This window comes from Triticum aestivum, chromosome 6D (assembly GCF_018294505.1).
Source record: "Triticum aestivum cultivar Chinese Spring chromosome 6D, IWGSC CS RefSeq v2.1, whole genome shotgun sequence".
NCBI lineage: Eukaryota > Viridiplantae > Streptophyta > Magnoliopsida > Poales > Poaceae > Triticum > Triticum aestivum.
The window spans coordinates 418,988,044-419,007,997 of record NC_057811.1 but is presented as its reverse complement, the minus strand read 5'-3'; the positions used below and the strand labels follow the sequence as shown (position 1 = coordinate 419,007,997).

General features: G+C 51.0%; 1 protein-coding gene and 1 pseudogene across 1 annotated transcript; both read right to left on the bottom strand.

Moving 5' to 3' along the window:
• Positions 1-585: 585 nt before the first annotated feature.
• Positions 586-7,010, bottom strand: LOC123142651 (isoflavone 2'-hydroxylase-like; annotated as a pseudogene).
• A 2,578-nt stretch (positions 7,011-9,588) lies between these two features.
• On the bottom strand, positions 9,589-14,094 carry LOC123145510 (5-oxoprolinase). The gene is made up of 2 exons (XM_044564934.1): positions 13,889-14,094; positions 9,589-13,549 (listed from the first exon to the last, which is right to left on the bottom strand). Exon 2 carries the CDS (start codon positions 13,502-13,504, stop codon positions 9,740-9,742), a length of 3,765 nt encoding a protein of 1,254 aa, XP_044420869.1. The 5' UTR covers positions 13,505-13,549; positions 13,889-14,094; the 3' UTR covers positions 9,589-9,739.
• Between the last annotated feature and the right edge of the window lie 5,860 nt (positions 14,095-19,954).

The following is a 19,954-nucleotide window of genomic DNA, read 5'->3' as shown; positions in this document are numbered from 1 at the left end:
AAAATCGAAAATCCAATCCGTACCTGAGTTCCCTTGTGCAGCAAAGTTGTTTATGGCTTGTAGAAAAGAAGCTTGGTCCCAGCTCGGAGTCGAAGTAGAGGCCGGTGTAGTCATGGGAGCTTGTGGGTGCGGTGGCATCGGCAGTAGGGCCGGCATCGGCGTAAAGAGAGAGACACCATCATTGTACTGCTGCAGGTAGGGGGACGATGGAGCGCCATAGGATGCATACAGAGTGGTGTTGTAGATCGGTGGCGCGTAGGAGGGAGCAGCGTGGTACGCGGCCGTCGGCTGTCGAGGCGCGAGGACGGGCGCGCCGGTGTGAGGATGGGCACCGGGCTGCCAGCCACCGGTATAGGCAGGCGGGGCACCATATGGCGTAGGGGCGAACCAGGGCATAGGCCACGCCTGGACTAGCCATGTCCATGGATCAGGAGATGGGCGCCATCCGGGCGGCGTTGTTGGTGCAGTTGATGAAGCCCGGGGCGGTGGTGGTGCAGTTGGTGGAGCCGGGGGCGGAGCAGGAGCGGGCGCCGGGCGGAACTGCGGCGGCCTAGGGCTTTTGCCCCGGTAGTTGGGACTTGGACGTCAGCCGGATGGTTGAGGAGGTGTTGTTGGTGGAGGTGGCGGTGGCGGCGTCGACGCAGGCGGGCAAGGAGAAGCAGTGAAGACCTGAGGATGGGAGTCCTTCGTAGTTAGGGCACGATCGGCCCATTGGAGCATCGAGCGAACCTCGGCGAAGGAGGGACGCGGACGCATCATAGGGATGAAGGAGGCCCGCTTCTCGAACCGCTCGCTGACGCCGACGAGGAGGACGTTGATGAGCTGGCGATCATCGATCGCATCACCAAGTTCGCGGAGTTCATCCGCGATCGCCTTGAGGCGTTGGCAGTAGACGCTGACTGGTGAATCACCTTGCACCGTATTCCGAAGCTCGGTGTGGAGATTGTTGGCGCGAGCATCGGCGTTGTCCTGGAAGAGCTGACGAAGGGCCGCCCATAGATCGGCGGCGGAGGCACCGTCACAGTGGACGAGATTGAAGATCTCTGTGGAGACTCGCATGTAGATCCATTGAATAATGGCGAGATCATCCTTGACCCATTGCAGATCACGAAGTTGAGGAAGAGAGTCGTCGGTAACGTGAGAGCGGAGATTGCATCGCCCAAGGTGGACGTCGAAGAGGTGACGCCAATGGTAGTAGTTGTGAGCAGCGAGGTCTAGGGTTACAGGGATGTAGGGGCTAATATCGGAGATAGTGTCGGTGAAGGAGATTGAAGGGGGTATTGGTGGGGGTAGAGGTAGAGGAGGCCGTGGCCGCGGCGACCTTGGCGGCGCGCCGCTCGAAGTAGCCGGGCTGCGGCAGCGGTGGCGGGGTTGACGGGTTAGCCATACCCTAAGATCGAAAGTCTGATATCATGAAGAATTGTATTTGTTGATGCAATATCGTGCCGGTACAAAATATATATATAAGAGCCAAGCCACCCATGACCTAGCATTATTACAAATCGAGTAGGAGTCTAAATTCCAATACAAGTTGTATTCTAACATTCGGCTGGGGCCCAATTTTTCGAACGCATTATATAAAAGCTCATGGCAAATGCCGTTGTAACTTACCGAAGGTCACATAAAAGCTCATGGCCAACGCCATTGTGATTCACCGAAGGCTACATAAAAGCTCACTGCAAATGACATTGTGATTTACCGAAGACCACGGAAAAGCTCACGGCAAACTAAAGACAGACAAGGCCCAACGGTTTACAGAGAGATTATTTTTGCTTATGTCAAATATCTAACACGTGGATCCACCTGTCACAGCCGCCGTCACCGTCTCCCGCCAGTCTCCACGTTTTGTTTGTCATGAACTTAAGAGCATTTACAACCGGGACTTCCTAAATTGACCGGACGGACACGGTGACCACTGACCAAATAAGATAGAAGTAAAGAGTAGCAAAAAGTTGACCCAACCGGATCCCTCAAAACCTACTTGAATGCTGGGGCTGTCCGGCAGCCCTCATATTCATCTCATATATGCGATGAGTATGAAGAGTGTCCGGGCGTGCCCAATCAGTGGTCCTGCGTTCGTCACATAGGATTAGGCCCGCCATAGAGCATCTTTTTTCTTTCTTTATTATTTCTTTTTATTCTCTCTCTTCTTCTCCATTAATCACATGCATGTAACCAGACATATGAAGAAAAACTGAGGGACATGGCTGCGTGAACGAAAAAATAGGGAGTCAAAGCAGACACGCCCGGATGCTGACCGGGCGCGTCCACGGGCGTTTATACATTGTGGCTGAAGATGCTCTTAAATTTGGCTCTAGGCATAACTTTGCAGTAGGGCCTGATAATACGCTCTCGGCAAATCTGCGGTTTACTGAAATGTAATTTGCCGGTAGGATCTGCCATGAGTATTGCTGCCTTTGCCGTGCGCACTAGGCCTCCGATAATTAAATAGATCTGGTGCAATGCCCCTTGGGTGTGACTAAAAGCTAAAGAATATACATTGTCAGTTGCTTGTTCGTGAAGAGAGAGATGCTCTATTTTCTTATTTTTTATTTTGCGAGAAACTTTCAATCATCTGATGACACTATCTGTTAAGAAGGAACACTTGGTTTAAGCTGCACTCATTTCTTTTTTTATTTCAACACATGCTTAACTTGACCTATGGCTACGATAATAAGTGTGTTGGGAACAGACAAAAAAGCTAGGCTGTCACGCTCTGTAAACTACTGGATTGATATGTATGTATGTATGTGTATGTCTAGTTGTATGAAATTGCATAGATTTACGTCATTCCACATGCTCGGGTAGCTAATCATCCTGCGAATGGTATCAAAGTCCATGTGAGGGAAGACTTGATATGCCGATCAGTCTTGATGAATAGGTGAAAATAAAGATGAGTGCTACTACATATGAAGGGGGACTTCATATGTATTACTAGCTGCTAGCTGTTGCATACTTCCTCCATCCTTAAAAGAGTGTACTTTTAATTTTGTTGGAAAGTCAATTTTTTTTATTTTTGACCGTATTTATATAATAGTAGACTGATATTTATACCATCAAATTAGTAGCATTACATTCATGATATGATTTATTTTCGTCATATACCTATTTGGTTTCACAAGCATTGATATATTTTTGCACAAACTCGATCAAACTTTGAGATAGTTTGACCTTCCGACAAAGTTGAAAGTACACTCTTTCAAAGACGGAGGGAATACGCAAAAACGAGAGTAGCTTTTTATGCACCTGTCCATCAGAAATAGATACTTCCAATTCTTTCTTTGATTTCAAAACTATAATCCTCTGTAGGTCGGAAAAAATGCATGACAATAAATAAGGTCATCTGTGATACTAATATATAATACTATGTATTAGAAAGGTAGTATTATAAACTAGTATCATATGCATGATACTAAGTTACTCCCTCCGATTCGTTTTACTCTGTGCCTAAGTTTTTTTTCTTTTTTTTCGTAATGGTCTGCGCGATCCTACTTTACAGCAGTTGTTTCCAACTACGCCCCTCCTTTTCTACCTCGGCTGCAGTGCTTTGCGTTAATTTGGCATGTTTCCAACACAGTGCATGCGGGAGAGGGAAGCATGTGCATGCAGTGGCTGAGAGCCATGTATACCAAGCATGCAGGAACTTCGGCCAATCATAACGGCTGATGGTTCACGGATGCAGATCACGCAAGCTGGGGGGTAAAACCGTCTGTTCTTTTGCTTTGTTGGGGCTCTTTGGTATCCATGTTTAGAGTTATGCGCCGAGTAAATAGAATCGGAGGGAGTATGATACTACCCACTACGGGCAACCTAACATACAACCATTCTCCATTTAATACTAGGTCTGCTACCAATAACATACAACGAGAACATGAAAATGTGTTATTCTTCATATATTACAGTTTTATTCTTGATAAATTTATTGCTATAAATTCTTGCATCAACGCGCGGGAGTACTATGTAGTACAACGAAACAACCATGTATATATTACACAACAACAATTACTCTATCCCGGACCCCTCAAAAGAAAATTTACTCTATCCCGGAAAGATGAAGAACCATAGAAGCTCGAGGCCGATAGAAAGCCTCCAAAGGTAAGTGCTTTGGCATGGTTTGACCAGACCCCTCAGTCATGTCAACGAGATCATGCTCCACCCTCTCCCAGTCCAAGCACTGAATCATCGTCCCAAGAGCAAGGCCTACCGTTTGCATGCCCAATTGCTCCGCCATGCCAAGTAAAACACACGGGCCGACCCCCACTCGCCCCCCGCTCGGGCGATTCGGGGGCTCCCCAACCCTAGCCGCCGCCGGGCCTAGCCCATCTTCCTCCCCTCCTCCCGCCGCCGGCTTGTGCCCGGAGGCCGACGGCGGTGGCGGGGGCTCTTCCTCCCTACCGCGTCTCAGGGGTGGCGGGGCCCTAACATGCGTGGAGGTGCGGCCGATCTAGAAGCGACGGCATTGGCTTCGACGGCGGCGGCGGCTGGCCTGGATCGGGCAGCGGCGCGATGCGGTCTTCGGCGGCATGTCATCTGGCTTTAGATCGGCGGCGGCGGCGAGGGCCTGGTGGACTGCTTGGCGGCGCCCATGGCAGATCTGTTCTGGCCGGTGTAGCCAGTGGTGGTGGTCATCTTCTTCATCGGCGGTGGCCGGCCAGAAGCTTGGTGATCGGATCTCGAGATCCATCATCTATTCCCGGCTGCGAGTTAGGGAGACATGGTTGCCGGTGAAAACCGAGCCGACGGCAGGCGATGGCGGCGTTCTACGCCGTTACCTTGATGAAGGCATCGTCGTGTAACTACTGTCGACCCACTCGTGCTGGTCCGGGGGAAACCCTAGAATCTGGTGTTCCAGATCGGACGATGGCGGCACTGCGGTGTCGTTTCTCTCTTGGGAGCATCATTTGTGGAGCAGCGCTGAAGTCAGAGTCAGGAGGTGGAGCGGCTTCGTCTTGCACGGAGTTTCGGTGGAGATGTCAAGTCATGCCTGACCGACAGGTGCTACGCTTTGTCATGCCTGGTCGGCAGGTGCTACGCACGACAGATCTTCCAAGGACTTCAAGCTGTGTCGGCTGATGGTACTTGGCAGCATGGCACTGAGGTGTATCAGTGGCGACCGCGACGTGCTCAGCTGTTTGCGCGCAGGGAGGAGGTGTCGTTGGGCGCCATGGTGGCGTCGACGATAGCTAGACCAAGCAAGATTGATGCATCAGTACAGTTCTGAAGATGGAGCGGTGGCAGTTGGCGGCGGCGGCCTCTGAGAGCACGCCGGACCAGTGAGTGCCCCAGACCCGGCAAGTGGCTAGGTTGGGGTCTCAGGTCTTAGATGTTAGGCTTGGCTGCGACGTCTGTTTGGTATTAGGCTCAGGCTATCTGCGCCCCTTCATCAACTGGATAGGTATAGCGACATTTATTATTTAGACGGCGGCTTTAGTCTTACTGTTGTATGACTTTGTAAGGTCTTGTGAGAATAATTAATAAAGTGACCGTATACATCGCCCAGATGCAGACGCCGGGGTCATCCTCCTTTTCTAAAAAAAAAATGCCCAATTGCTCCGCCGGGCATCGTCGTCTACCCATGCCAAATGGGATCACCATCTTATCTCCATTTCTCCCATCCTCAAACCTGCCGAAAAATGTATGCAGATACAAGATCAAGTTAGCATCACTACATCTGCCATGCTAATTTAGCACCACTACCTCTCAGGAACGAAGCTTGCTGGTTCATGCCATAGCTGAGGATCTCTGTGGATTGCAAACGCGTTGACGAGGAGCATCGTCCCCTGGGGAATGTAGAATCCCCCGACGGTGCAGTCGGCGGATGACTCGTGGCTCGTGGGGGACGAGAAGCGGTGCCGGCGGGTACAGCCGGAGGGTCTCCATGATGATGCATCGGAGGTACGGCAGGTTCGGGAGATCGGTCGCCTCGAGCAGCCGTGCTGGTTCTCCTATGCACGCGTCCATCTCCTCGCGCGCTCTCAGCATCACCTCGGGATTGTTTAGCAGGAGCGACATCGCCCACTCGATGGTGTCCGCCGACGTGACCGTCCCGGCTTTGAAGGAGCTCTTGGGATCGGGGTGAGGAAACGAAGGAAGCAAGCCATGAGGTTTCGTCAAAGCTATGGACACTGGTGAATGATTGATGGCTCACTCACTATGCACAAGGAGCGGATGAGCTGGTCCGGGCACGCCTCGGGGTCCTTGCGCTGCATGGAGAGCAGCGCGCCGATCATCGTCCTCCTCCGTCCCTCCTCGCCCTTCCCCATCTCCTTCCGCTGCCCGTCGATCAGCCCCTGCAGGAACTTGGTCCGGCTCTCCCGCAGCCGCCATAGCCGCCGCCCCACCCCGCCCACGTCCAGCCACCGGCAGGAAGTCCCACACCGTCGACGCGCCGCTGAGCGTCATCGCCTCCTCCACCATATGCCTGAACCATCGCGCCTCCTCGCTCACCCCCGCGTCGACGCTACCGGCGCCGTGGTGGCTTTTGTCGCAGATCATGCCCATCATGGATTCATGGTATTCAGGAGCAGCTCGAACAGGCGCGACTTGAGCTCGACCCGGGCCCGCTGCCCCATGGCGCCAAGAGCCGCGTGGAAGAGGCCCCGCGCCATGGCGCGCGCCTCGCGCACGTGCACGTCTGCGAAGTCGTCCACCCGGTGCGCGGCCATGATCTCGGTCACGGCGATGCGGCGGACGTGGCGCCAGTACGGCCCGTAGTTGGTGGTGCCCATGGTGGACCAGTCGTAGGAGAGGATCCCGCCGGACGGCAGCTGCGGCCTGTTGGCGAACGCGACGTCCTGCGCGCCGAGGCACTCCTCGGCGGCCTGGGCGGAGGACACGACGACCACGCTGCGGGAGCCGAAGCGGAGGCCGAGCACGGCGCCGTGGCGGGCGGCGAGGCGCGCGAGGGTGCGGTGCAGCGGCTTCTTGAAGAGGTGCAGGTGGCCGACCACGGGGAGAGGGACGGGTCCCGGCGGCAGTTTAGGGCGAGGATTCCCGCTTCGTCGATGCATCAGCGCGAACAGTGGCGCCACGAGGAGGACGGTCACCAAGACGGCAAGGTAGTACTATTCATGCTTAGACTCCGGGAGCAAATTAATGGCCATGGTTCTGCTGGATTAATCTTGGGTTGTGCTTCGTTGATGCTTACTACATGGCTTCAACTATTACAAGTATTGTTCTAACATCAACTATGCACGCGGGAGGCAATTGTAAAAAAAAAAAAAAAAAAAAAAAACTCCGGCACATAATGTAAGACGCTTTTCAACACTAGTGTAGCATCAAAAAACGTCTTACATTGTGAGACGGATGGAGTACACGGGAGGCATTTTCCTTCAGAGTTAGGTTGGGATAATTGTAAAGAAATCGTAAGTCTCGCTATATTTGTGGGATTTTACATTGAGACCCGTGCAAGTTTTTCAAGTTTTTGTTATTATTTTCTTTCTTACATGTTTTTTTTTAGAAAACTTTCAATCTATTCATCATCAATCATGTAGTACAATGAATATCAGAAATAATAAAAATTACATCTAGATCCGTAGACCACCTAACGACGACTACAAACACTGAAGCGAGCCGAAGGCACGCCACCATCATCATCCCTCCCTCGCTGGAGCCGGACAAAAAGGTTGTAGTAGACAGTCGGAAAGTCGTCATGCTAAGGTCCTATAGGACCAGCGTACCAGAACAGCAACTGCGGCTGTCGAAGAGAATCTTAGATTGAAAGGATCCAACCAGTAAACACACGAACACACGAACAAATACCAAATCCACGTGAATCCACCGGAGACAAACGCCGACCGAATCCCGCGAGATCCGCCTGAGACAAACCTCAGTCGAATGAGACCTATCCACACCTCCACGCAAATGCGCCAACAACATCTGTGTTGATTTTATTTGTCGTGATATCGTATTGATAGGTATATGAACTTTCTAAAAAAAATGTACGTATATGATCTGAACCAATATTATAGCATTTCTTTTAATTTAATAAACTATACTAGTGAGGAAGAGAGGAGGATAGAAGTGAACAGTATACTAGATAATAGAAAAATTATCACTTTTCAAGCTGAATCTTTTTCCTAGAAGCTTAAAAGCATTTAGGGCATCTCTAGCTGAACTCGTAGATGACTTCTTTTTTTGCGGGCATGAACTCGTAGTGGACTTAACTCCTCTAAATATTCCCTTTGATTCTTTTTGAGGAGTTAAGCCACACCTAAACGAATTCTCAAAACCTTTAACTCAAAAAATTTAGAAGAAGGGTCGGCCGCCTCTCAATAGCAAAAACAAGTCTCAGCAAGGGATTCTCTCTCCCGCGCACGACCACCTCTCTTTGTTGCTCGGCCAGAGAGAGAAGATCGGGCAATGCTCCACGACAGAAGCCAGCCTGCTGCCGGCGAGAGATGCAACCTAAAATCCACGAAGATCTTCTGTACAGGCGACGGATCCAGCCGGCGGCAACTACCAGCTCACCGCTGCACCCCCACCACGAGACCAGAAGCCACCTCACCATGACGAAGACAGGGATGAGGGACGAAAATTCCATCAGCCGGCCGTCTCCTTGCCAGGAGCCCCGAGGCACAACAAATCCACGGATCCAGACGCATACAAGACCACCGCTCACATCCCCTCACTGCCAATTAGAAGACCGCCGGCGAGGAGGGGAGGACTGGAGCCACTTATTCTCCCACGGCCGCACCGCCACCACCCTCAAAACACCGCCGCAGGGGAACCTACTCCTAGTATGTACACCACCGGAGCAAAGCACCGCGGTACCCCCACCTGCCACCAGAACGGCGGCCGGAGGGTGAGAAGACCGACGGGCTTGCCCGCGGTAGATCGAGGGGGCGGGAACTCCTCTCGTCTCGCTTTCTCGATGTTGGTAACCGCTTCGTGCAATGATTGTTCATGGACTGCTATGACAACTGACAAATATGTTAGTGACTGCATGTTCGCTATGCACACTACACTAGCAACAGCAACTGGCAACTTGCAGCATTCTATTTCTTCAGACTATACGAAGCGCGCACAAAAGTGCAAAAAAAAAAATTGCAGGCTTCAGATGAAGTGCATATGGGTTCTAGGTCTCGCCGGTATCAGCCGATACTGCGGTATCGGTTGGCCACCTTCACCGACTATTGACTGGTACTTCGGTCATATTCGCTGCAATGCCGGTCATATTCGCTCTTTTCAGGCAGGCCGATATGAGCCCGATATCCAACATTATGAACCTCTGTGGAGTGCCTAATACTACAGAAAGCTAGTGTAGCAAAAAAATTGTGTCACAGTTCCTCATATATAAACGGATAATATTGGTGTACCATCCCAAAGATCACCAAACTGAAAAATAACAAACAATTAACAGAAAGCACATGTGGCAAACAGTAAAGCTTCAAGGCATCAGGGGCATAGATTTTGTTTGTCTGTACTGTCATGAGCATAGATGCAGCTGATATGATACTTCTCAGATGACAGCATGGGAAGTGGAGACCAAAACTGAACCATGCAGGAGGGAAACAAGCAGCTCAGTTCATGGACAACACTATGATTCAGCAAATTAGTAGGCCAAATTAGAACGCCGAGCAAAAGTAGTTCGGATAAAAGCAAGCAATTATCATGATTTATTCAGCTCTAGTGCCTCAGAAGCATCAATAACGGCTGGGATCTGTACCAGATAATGTATGTGCAAGCTTTATTCTATGTAAATAGAAAACATGACAGATTAGCGTCCACAAGGACACCATCAAGGAGAGCCGAAACCGCCGCCACCAGGAGTGAGGATCTGAAGAATCTCACCAGCATTAACTGTGACCGTATTCTTCCCTCCAAGGTAAACTCTGCGACCATCTTTCCTGACTAGATAGTTTGCGCCACGAGCTCCATTTTCCCCTCCCTTCAATCCCCTGGGAGCATGCACCCGCCTCTCAGAAAGAATGCTCACAACAACAGGCCGGCGGAATTCAATCTCCCTTACAAGGCCATCACCGCCTCTGTGTAAACCAGAACCTCCGCTGCTCTCTCTGATGCTAAATCTGTGCAAAAGAACCGGGTACCGCTGCTCAAAGATCTCTGGATCAGTCATCCTTGTGTTCGTCATGTGACACTGAACACCACTTGTACCATTCCAGCACGGCCCGGCACCACAACCACCTCCGATAGTCTCATAGTAACCAAAAGTGTCATCTCCAAAGGTCAAATTGTTCATGCAGCCCTGCGAGCAGGCACAGGCTTCGAACGCCATTAGGACAACGTCTGTCACCCTCTGAGAGGTTAACACATTGCCGCCAACCACTGCAGCCTTGTCACTTGGTGAAAGGAAAGAGCCCTTGGGGATGATGATCTTCACAGGAGCTAGGCAACCTTGATTTAAGGGTATATCTACATCCACCAAGCATCGCAGGGAGTATATGACAGCAGCTGCTGTTACTGCTTCAGGAGCATTCCAGTTACCATACACCTCAGGACTGGTGCCCTCGAAGTCAAAGGTAGCCTCACCTCGACGAGAATCAAGGGTGAGCTTCAAATGGAGCACAGAGCCATCATCCATGTAGTCTTCATCTTCAATAACACAAGACCCTGTCTCCTTTTCCACTCTAGATGCGACTACCTTGAGCATCTCTCTCACAGCTACCTCGGCATTCTTTTGGACGTGATTCATATAAGACTGCACAGTGATCAAGCCATACTGATTTATCAGTTCTTTGATAAGTGTTATTCCACGTTGGTTTGCTGCCACCTGAGCACGGAGATCAGAAAGATTGTCCGCAATCTTGCGTGTTCCTGGAATTTTTTCATTGGTAAGTTCATCGGAACAGGGTGACTGCAGCAACTGAACTATTCCTTCCTCTTGAAAAACACCCCTTTCCACAAGTTTAAACGCTTTGATGGCAGCACCTTCCTCCGAGATGCATTTTGAGAAAGGAGGCATGCTTCCTGGCGTGATACCCCCAATCTCTGCATGGTGACCTCTACTAGCAACAAAGAAGATCAGCTTACCATCATTAAACACTGGTGTGACAACTGTGATGTCTGGCAGATGGCTACCCCCAGAACATGGATGATTTGTAACAAGAACATCACCCTCATGCAGGTTATCACCCCAATAATTAAGTTGCCAGCATACAGTGCTAGACATGGCTCCCAAATGTACAGGAACATGAGGGGCATTTGCAACAAGGCCACCATCTGAACCAAATAAAGCACAAGAGAAGTCCAGCCGTTCCTTTATGTTTGTAGAAATGGAAGTTCTTTGAAGTGTCCTACCCATCTGTTCAGCAATACCCATGAATCGGTGATTAAAGATAGAAAGTTGAACTACGTCAGCCACTGTTTCTGATATTTCTACAGTACTCAGAGATGCACCAATCTCAATTCTTATGTTGCCATACTTAGTGATGACAGCCTTGCAGTCTTTTTCTACTATGACTGTACTATTCCCATTCATAATAACCACAGGGCCCTCCAAGACATGTCCATAACCCAAATTCTCAAGCTTGTATAGTGGAGTTTCTTGCCATCCATGTGAAAAATAAATTTTGCATGAACTTTCTTGCAAGGGTTTAGTTGATATTGGCGTCAGTTCACGAGGTTGCAAAATGTTGGTGGCACCAACACCCTGGACTCTTACGTCGCATATGAGTATCTTTCTGTGTAACAATTTGAAGCCATACTCTTGTTGGAACATTTTAACAAACTCATCAGCATAATCACATCCAGATTCTTTCTCAGGCTCTTTAACCATGATTGCTGTATCAGTTCCCTCGTACCTCAAGTTCAAGTAGGAATCTGCCCTGATGCTCTCATCTCCAAATCCCTGCTCCACTAGCTTTTCTTTCACCTGCTTTACCAAATGAGCTACTCTTCGAGATGCCTCTGTGGCAGAATCTGTGTTATAAACAGCAGAATATGGCTCTTGCAGATCTTCAATAACATCAGCAAGGCCCATCCCGTATGCACTCAATATGCCACAATAACGATGAATAAGTAACTCAGACATGCCTAGGGACCTTGCTATAGCGCATGCATGCTGAGGACCTGCACCACCAAAGCACGCTAGTGCATGGTTCTTAGTATCATGCCCCTTCATTTCTGTCAACTGGCGTATCGGTCGGCACATTGCCTCGTTTGCAACATTGACGAACCCAAGAGCAATCTCCTCAATTGTCATGCCCTTCACTAATGGGTCCTGACTCTTTCGATAAGAGTTGATCTCAACAGCAAGTTCCTCAAATGCCTTCCTTGTAGCCTCATAATCGAGGGGCAAATTTTCATTAGGACCAAATATGGATGGAAAGTACTCAGGAATAACAGTCCCCAAGATCAAGTTGGCATCAGTAATTGCCAGCTGACCACCTTTCCTGTAGCAAACTGGACCAGGGTGTGCTCCAACCGATTCTGGCCCAACCTTGAAGGCTCCAAACTGAAACTTAAGCTTTGATCCGCCACCAGCAGCCACTGTGTTTATGTCAAGCTGCGGAGCTTGAATGATTGCCCCAGCAATTTGGGTCTCAAGAACTTGTTCATAGCTTCCATCATAGCGGCTCACATCGGTGGATGTACCTCCCATGTCAAACCCAATGAGTGGCTTTGATGTCTCAAGTTCAAACAAGGTCTGTGAGTAGCCAACAACACCACCTGCAGGGCCTGACAATACTGCTTTGTGCCCAGAGAATCTGCTCTCCGGGGCAAGACCACCATCTGACTGCATAAACAGCACATTGACTTGTTCAGCTCCCCCTTCAAATCTTGACATGAATGCTGATAGGTACTCTTTGATGACTGGTGTTAGGTAAGCATCCACACTGGCTGTGAGGCCCCGAGGTACTGCGCGTACCATCGGTGTCAACGACGAAGACAAGGATACATGCTTAAATCCCATTTCCAGGGCTAGTTTCTCGATGAGGAGCTCATGATGGGGATAGGTATATGAATGCATCAGCACCACCGCCAGACACCGTATACCCTTGTCAAGCAAACCTTTCAGTAAAGGCTTCAATGACTCCACATCAACTGGCTTCCCCACTCTGACCAATTCCCCTGAGATCCCTTCAATAGAAGAATCATCCCTCTCACCATCAAGAACAAGTTCAACCCGCTCATCGACCTCGACCACCTCCTCGTAGAGATTCGAAGGCTTCAAGACCTTGAGGTCGAATATGTTCGGTCGGGCCTGGTTACCAATCTGAAGCAGGTCCTTGAAGCCCCGGGTGACACAGAGCGCGATCCTCTCACCCTTCCTCTCAAGAAGCGCGTTTGTAGCCACCGTGGTGCCCATCCGGATCCAGTCGATCATGCCGGTTGGGATCTTGGACGACCGGGGGATCCTCTCGCCAGAAAACTCCTCTAGAATCCTCCTGATCCCCTCGATGGGAGCATCGTCGTAGTTGGACGGGTCGACGGAGAGGAGCTTCATGACATAGCCTTCCGGCCTGCCGGGGACCTCGGCGTAGATGTCGGTGAACGTGCCGCCCCGATCAATGCAGAACCTGAACTTGTCCACGCTGCCCATCTTCCCCCCTCCTCAGATGTCAAACACCCCAGGAATCTGAGTCCTCTGCAAGCGTCAAACAACATGGTCGTTAGTAACTGGCTATAACCTGCAACGAGTTACCATTATACTCTGTCAACAACGAGCAAACGAACCCGCAGCAAACTGGATCCACTGGAGTGGAAAAAAAATCGAACCATGGGATCAAGATCAACTGGAGTATCTCATCTCAGATAGAACGATTTAGATTAGATTGCTCACAGCAGCGAAGAGTAGAACAAAACTTCTCGGCACGATCCAAGCAAGCTAGAGTCTTTACCGGCGGAAGGAATCAACCCAATCTCAATCCCGGACGGATCTCCACTCCAGTTTAGTAGGGGGAAGAGGGCTGTGGGAGAAGAATACCTTCGAGGTGGCGTGCTCCGACGGTAGGGGCTCGGGGGAGCGTCCGGCGGCGAGGGGTGAGAAGATGGTGCCGTGAGAATCTGGGAGCCGGAGGAAGTAGGCGTCGAGCCGTCTTCTGCTTGGCGGTGATGGCCTTGCCGCCGTGGCCGTCGACACTGGAGTGGAGAGGCAAAATCGAAAAAGGAAACGAAGAGGATAAGGAGGAGTGACACGGTGATTTTTCTGTTTCCTGGGGTTGTTTTTGCACACAAGGGCATACCTGGCCAAACGGGCCGGTTCTGGCGGGTCGGCACGATAGCCCGTGTGCCTGGCCCGTCACGGGCCGGCACGGCACGAGGCTATGTGGGCCGTGCCTGGCACGCGGCCCTGCTTGGGCCGTGCCTGGGCTGCTATGCCTGGCACGCGTGCCAGCCCGGCACGGCACGCCCAGTAACAGGGAAGACGGCGTGGCATTGAGGGAAGACGGCGTGGCCGCGTGGAGCCAGGAGAGGTCGAGGCGGCCGGCGGCGAGCCGGCGAGCACCGGAGGCCGGAGCAGCAGGGGACCAGCCCAGGCTGGGCGAGCGATGGAGGGCGCGGGCGGGCGGCGGACCGCGGAGGCGGAGCAGGCGGAGGCGCGGACAGGAGCAGGTGGGGAGCGGCGGAGTAGGCGAGCAGGGAGTGCGGAGCGGAGGGGAGTCACCGGCGGGCGGCGGCGGCGGCTGCCTGCGTGGGCGTGGCTGCGTCGATCTAGGTCTGGGCATTGGGGAACGAAGGGAGCAGGGGCCACCTCGTGCTGGCGGGCCACCTCGGGCCACACGTGCCTACGGGCCAGCACGTTTAGCCAGGGGGCCGTGCTTGGGCCTCGAAGGCCAGCACGCGTGCCGGCCCGGCACGGCACGACTAGTTCGCGTGCCTCAGTGGGCCGTGCCGTGCCTGGCCCGTTTATCTCAGGCCGGGCCGTGCCGTGCCGGGCCGGCCCATTTGGCCAGGTATACACAAGGGTTTTCGGTACGGTTTGCTAATTGTGAACTCCTGCAGTTTGATTTCAAGGATTTTTTCGTTCAGAAGTTTGACATATCAAAATTGAATATTATTGAGAAAAGGCACCAAAAGTCATCCTAAAACTGAGTATAATTGTCGACAAAATCAAAATCAAAATACTCTTGCGAGCAACAGTCGCCTAGGGTTTCTTTCACACCGTCTTCACGGCTCCCTCCTGTCTTCCTTCTGGCAGACACGCCAAGGGTTAGAGTAGTCAGGACCCGTCCTCTTCATTGTTTTTTCTAGTACTAGTAGGTTATGTTTTTCTTTCGATTTTGTTTCCCTGGCGGCATAGGCTAGGTGGAGGCGGCGATGTTTCATTGGAATAAGGTATCTTCGGCCTCTGTCTACCTCGACGGCGTTTATTCGGCTTCAACGAAGGGCCTGTGCCAGTAGGCATTGCCAGATTAGTTGGTGGATCTTGGCGGTTTGTGTGTGTATCACAGGAAAGCAGTTGGCTGGTTATTCGGGTGGGACTTCAACCTCTTCATTCATTTTTGTCCCGCGACAATGTACGGTTTCTACAACCCTTTGGATTGGTTGTGAAGGACTGCAAGTTTGTGCTGTGTGGAATGCCGCCCTAACCAAATATGAGATCTTCTTGTTTGCAGCGAGTGGCTATTGTGATCTTCAAAGTCTTGTATGACAGTGGAGTTTGCATGTGTCCATGTCCCTTATTGCATGTTTAGTGTATTTTTTAAGTTTCGATGGATGACGAACAAGTGAAGGAAGAAGATGACCAGTATGATTTTTTGTGTAGTTTTATTATTTTTACAGGTCGTTTTGTGTCTCGTTCATTTGTATTGTCTGCTTTTTTTTATGTAAATATCAAATATGAAACGCCCTTGGGCTTTTGAGTGTCATTTAAAAAAAATATCATCAAATAAAACAAGTTGACGGTACTATGTAAAGACATCAAGCCAAAAACAACCAGTAAAATTTAAAATTACATCAAAAATCATACTAGGGGTGTATTTTTCATTCGATTGTACGCCGCCTGTTGGAGTTTGAAAACACACTGAACCGGCAGTAAGGGAGATGGACACTAAACGCTCTCCCATAACATGCTTTGAAGGAGGCAATAGCCAATCGTCACTGGGAAATAAGATCTAGTAACCACCGAAAGAAGATCAATTGGGGCATTATTTCACGCAATGCCGGCTTGCAATCCTTCACCATCAGTCCAGAGGACAGAGAAATCAAGTCATACCGCAAAATAACTCGAAAGAACATGTCGAAGTCGTCACACTAAAATTCAGCCAACGATTTCCATTGATTGACACACAACTGCTAATATCTGAAAAGAGTCAACAAATCTGATGACACCTACCCTCATAGGCCCTTCGCCCCGTGCCGAATAAGACGTCGTTTAGGTAGGGAGATACCAAAGAGACTTTATCTCAATGCACATCGCTGCCACCCCATTGTTGATGCACCAAGGTAACAAAAAATCTAAAAACAAGAACGTACTCGACATTAAAAAAATGAAAGGGACAAGTGCCCACTCCTCTAGTTGCCAATGAACCGTTGGACGGGAAAGGGGGGGGGGGGGTTGGCGACGGCGGCGTGGAGGAGACTTGCTGCCGGCTAGGGTATTTACAATGGTTTGATTCTTCGCTTCTTTGATTTTGATGTAAAGGGTTTTCTAATGAATTTTGCAGGATTGCAACCCCTGGCATATTTTTCTTAAACAGATAGCTTGATTTTTGGGCACCACCTATTGAAGGAGATCAACCCTAAGCCCGAAGTTTCTTTTATCGATAAAGTGTGGATTTTATTGGCTCAAAATGAAGCATTAAGAGGATACGAACAGAATGACCACCCACCTGACCTCAACAGGGTTGGGATGCACATAGACAACGCCAATGCACGCACACCCGTGTGTGAACTGTAAATTCATTAAAAATGATTTTCTTTACCCCAGATGGGTGAGTGCGCGAGGTGCGTGCAAATTGTATGGTGTTAGGATATTCGAGGGGCTCGTGGCAAAAAGAAAAAGAAAAAATGTTTCTCGAAGAAACTTTGAAAAGCTGAGTCGTTTAGGCCCTACTTTTTTTGTATGAGCTTCTCGAAATTTCATTTGAGCACGAAAATTTACACGCTCTTATACAACTCGACCATCTTGAATGTAAAAAATAATAATCCTAATTTGCTTTGCTATTTTCCTGAATTTGCTGTTCATCAGGATATCTGAGCCTGGACTCAGATGTGGATTACCGGACACAAGCAAGCTACAGACTAAAAAATGGAATAAAGAGAGAAGTGTCCAACAAAACATAGATTAGGAGTCAAATAGACCTATCTCACGTAGCAACGTCTTCCCTTTCTTTCCTGTCATATATGTTTTAGCCCCGTTAGGATAGTAAAGAACTTTTATAGAAAGAATGCATCACCAGCCAAGATCAACGTCGAATAAACTGCATCTGTCGATGGCATCCGGGACATGACACATGAGCCATGTCAGATTGCAGGCGTGTTTGCTGCCTTGTCAGGGATCCGATCAGGGTGTTTGCCTGCACACAACACATGGCTAATTAAACTGTTTCCAGAATGCTTTTACCGTTAATTTCTTTCAGTGCCATCCTCTCTAGCCGTTGCTCCCATTCATGCTCTGCATCTGCTTATGCCCACTGAAATTTTGGTGTAGTTTCTGCATTTCTGTTCGACCCCTGCCCCCTGTTCAGCCCGTCGTGTCCGCAAGTATTCGGCATCCAAATCGAAATCCCGCCACCTTCTGCTTACTGCGCCCCAGGTGGCGATTGCTAGCTAGGCTTCTGGCTGCACTCGAGAGTTTATAATGTTGTTACCTGACAGAAAGCTGTAAGTGGTGTGGAACAGTGCAAGTTATGCACTCCCTCGGTAAACTAATATAAAAGCGTTTAGATCACTACTTTAGTAAACTAAACACTTTTATATTAATTTACAGAGGGAGTACGATTATCTGATTATCATATCATAGCTAGCATACTTAATCAGACAGCAAGAAGAGGTGACAACTGACAGCCCTCCACACACCCATGCTGATTAAACAACCGGAGATGCCGACAATAATTCCGGCAGTTTGCTTTTGAGATGTGAGCTAGTACTAGTCTACTAAATTATTTGGTGTGGAAATGATTAGTGTTCAACTACTAGGATGAACATACTACCAAATGCCCACACAGCTGCTGCAATCATCAATCAACCAGATGTTGATACGGCAGTGCATCAGCGTTGTTTACACCATAGTTTTCAGTTGCTGCTGTTAGTTGTCATATCTGATGATATGATACAGCTTACAATATATATATACTTTCTGTTGGAAAGCCAGGTTCGCTCCTTACAAAATCTGATGGCAGAACACTCAGCACAGATCAGCATTGCAATACCTAACAAAGCCCTGAGACTAGGATTATTATTCCTCTGCATGATTGAAATGGACGGAGCATTGCATGAGCTCGTCACAGACGTGGGTCATGACAAAGTTAAGACGCTGCACATATTCATACACTGATACACCTGACTATGATTGATGAGCATGGCGTATGGTTTTCATGTTGTCAAAGCTGGTCTGCGTACTCCAGGAAGGAAACCACTATGGGCCAGGGCCGATGGTGGCTTCATTGTGTTAACTGTATAGACTAGAACCCCCGCTCGCCCATGTCCCGCACGCTCCAGCGCACGATCCCCACGATCCCCACGATCGACCACGTGCTCTCGCTTGCGCTCGGCGGTCCCTCTGTACTGTCTCTATATAAGCAGAGATCAATCACAGCACCACCCAAGGTGGATTGCTCATTCTTTCCCTCGTCAACATGGTATCAGACGCTGGTTTTTTCTCCTGCCTATAGACATCTTCCGCTGTCCGCTCCAACTGCTTCTCGAGCCATGTCGATGCCCCCACCTCCTCCCCCACGTCCTGGCAGTGGCCCTGGCGGCGCACCCCGCACGCCGGCCACGCCGCCTTCCAACCTAGCTCTCCTGCCCCCCTCCGCCTTCAGCCGCGGAGCACTCTTCGTCTCCGACGCCGGCGCTTCCACCTCCACCGCGCCGCTGCCCGTCTCTCCATTGGCGGGCATCTTCATCAACCAGCACGTCCCCATCGTGCTGTCGCTGAACCCTCCCAATTTCTCCCACTGGCGTACCCTGTTTGAGGTGATGTTCCAGAAGCAGGCGGTCGGCGACCACCTCACTGGACCGCCGCGGCCCCAGGACCCGTACTGGCTCCAGGATGATGCCCACATCGTCTCCTGGCTATACAACCGCGTCACCCCGGAGGTGTTCGGCCTGATCCACCAGCGCGGCGCCACGGCCGCCGCCGTCTGGAGCTCCATCCGCGACCTCTTCCTGGAGAACGCCGAACATCAGGTGGTGGCGCTCTCCACCGAGTTCCGGCGCATCGAGCAAGGCGGCTCCTTCATCCTCTCCTTCTTCGCGCGCATCAAAGACTACGCCGATCGCCTCGCCGAGCTCGGTGCCGCCGTCGCCAACCGCGATCAGGTTCTCAACATGATCCGTGGGCTTCACCCCCGGTTCAGGTACGCCGTGCCCATTCTCACCATGCAAACTCCCTTCCCGTCGCTCCTGCGTTGCCGTGCCTTTCTTCTTCTTGAGGAGAGCCGGCTCGCCGCCGACACCACCACCGACACGGCTCTCCATGCTGCTCGGGCCCCAGCCAACACCAACAATCCTGGGGGCCCCGCTGCTGCTAGACATGGCGGCGGCACCAACCGCGGACACGGCGGTGGTCGACGCGGCCGCGGAAGGGGCCACAACTCCGGCGGGGGCAACAGCTCCGGCGGGGGCAACAACTCCGGCGGGGGCACCCAAGCTCCTCGCCCTGCTGCTCCTGCACCCGCGCCATGGACCGGCATGGTGCACGCATGGCCCATGCCATGGCGCCCCCACGCCCCAGGCTCCTGCATCCTTGGGCCACGTCCCGGAGGGGCTGCTCCGTTCGCCGGCTCGGCCACGCACCACGCAACCGCGCCCGGCGCCTTCAACACTGCCCCGCCCACTGCCTGGTACCCGGCCGTGCCCCCACACCCACTCTACAACGCCGCGC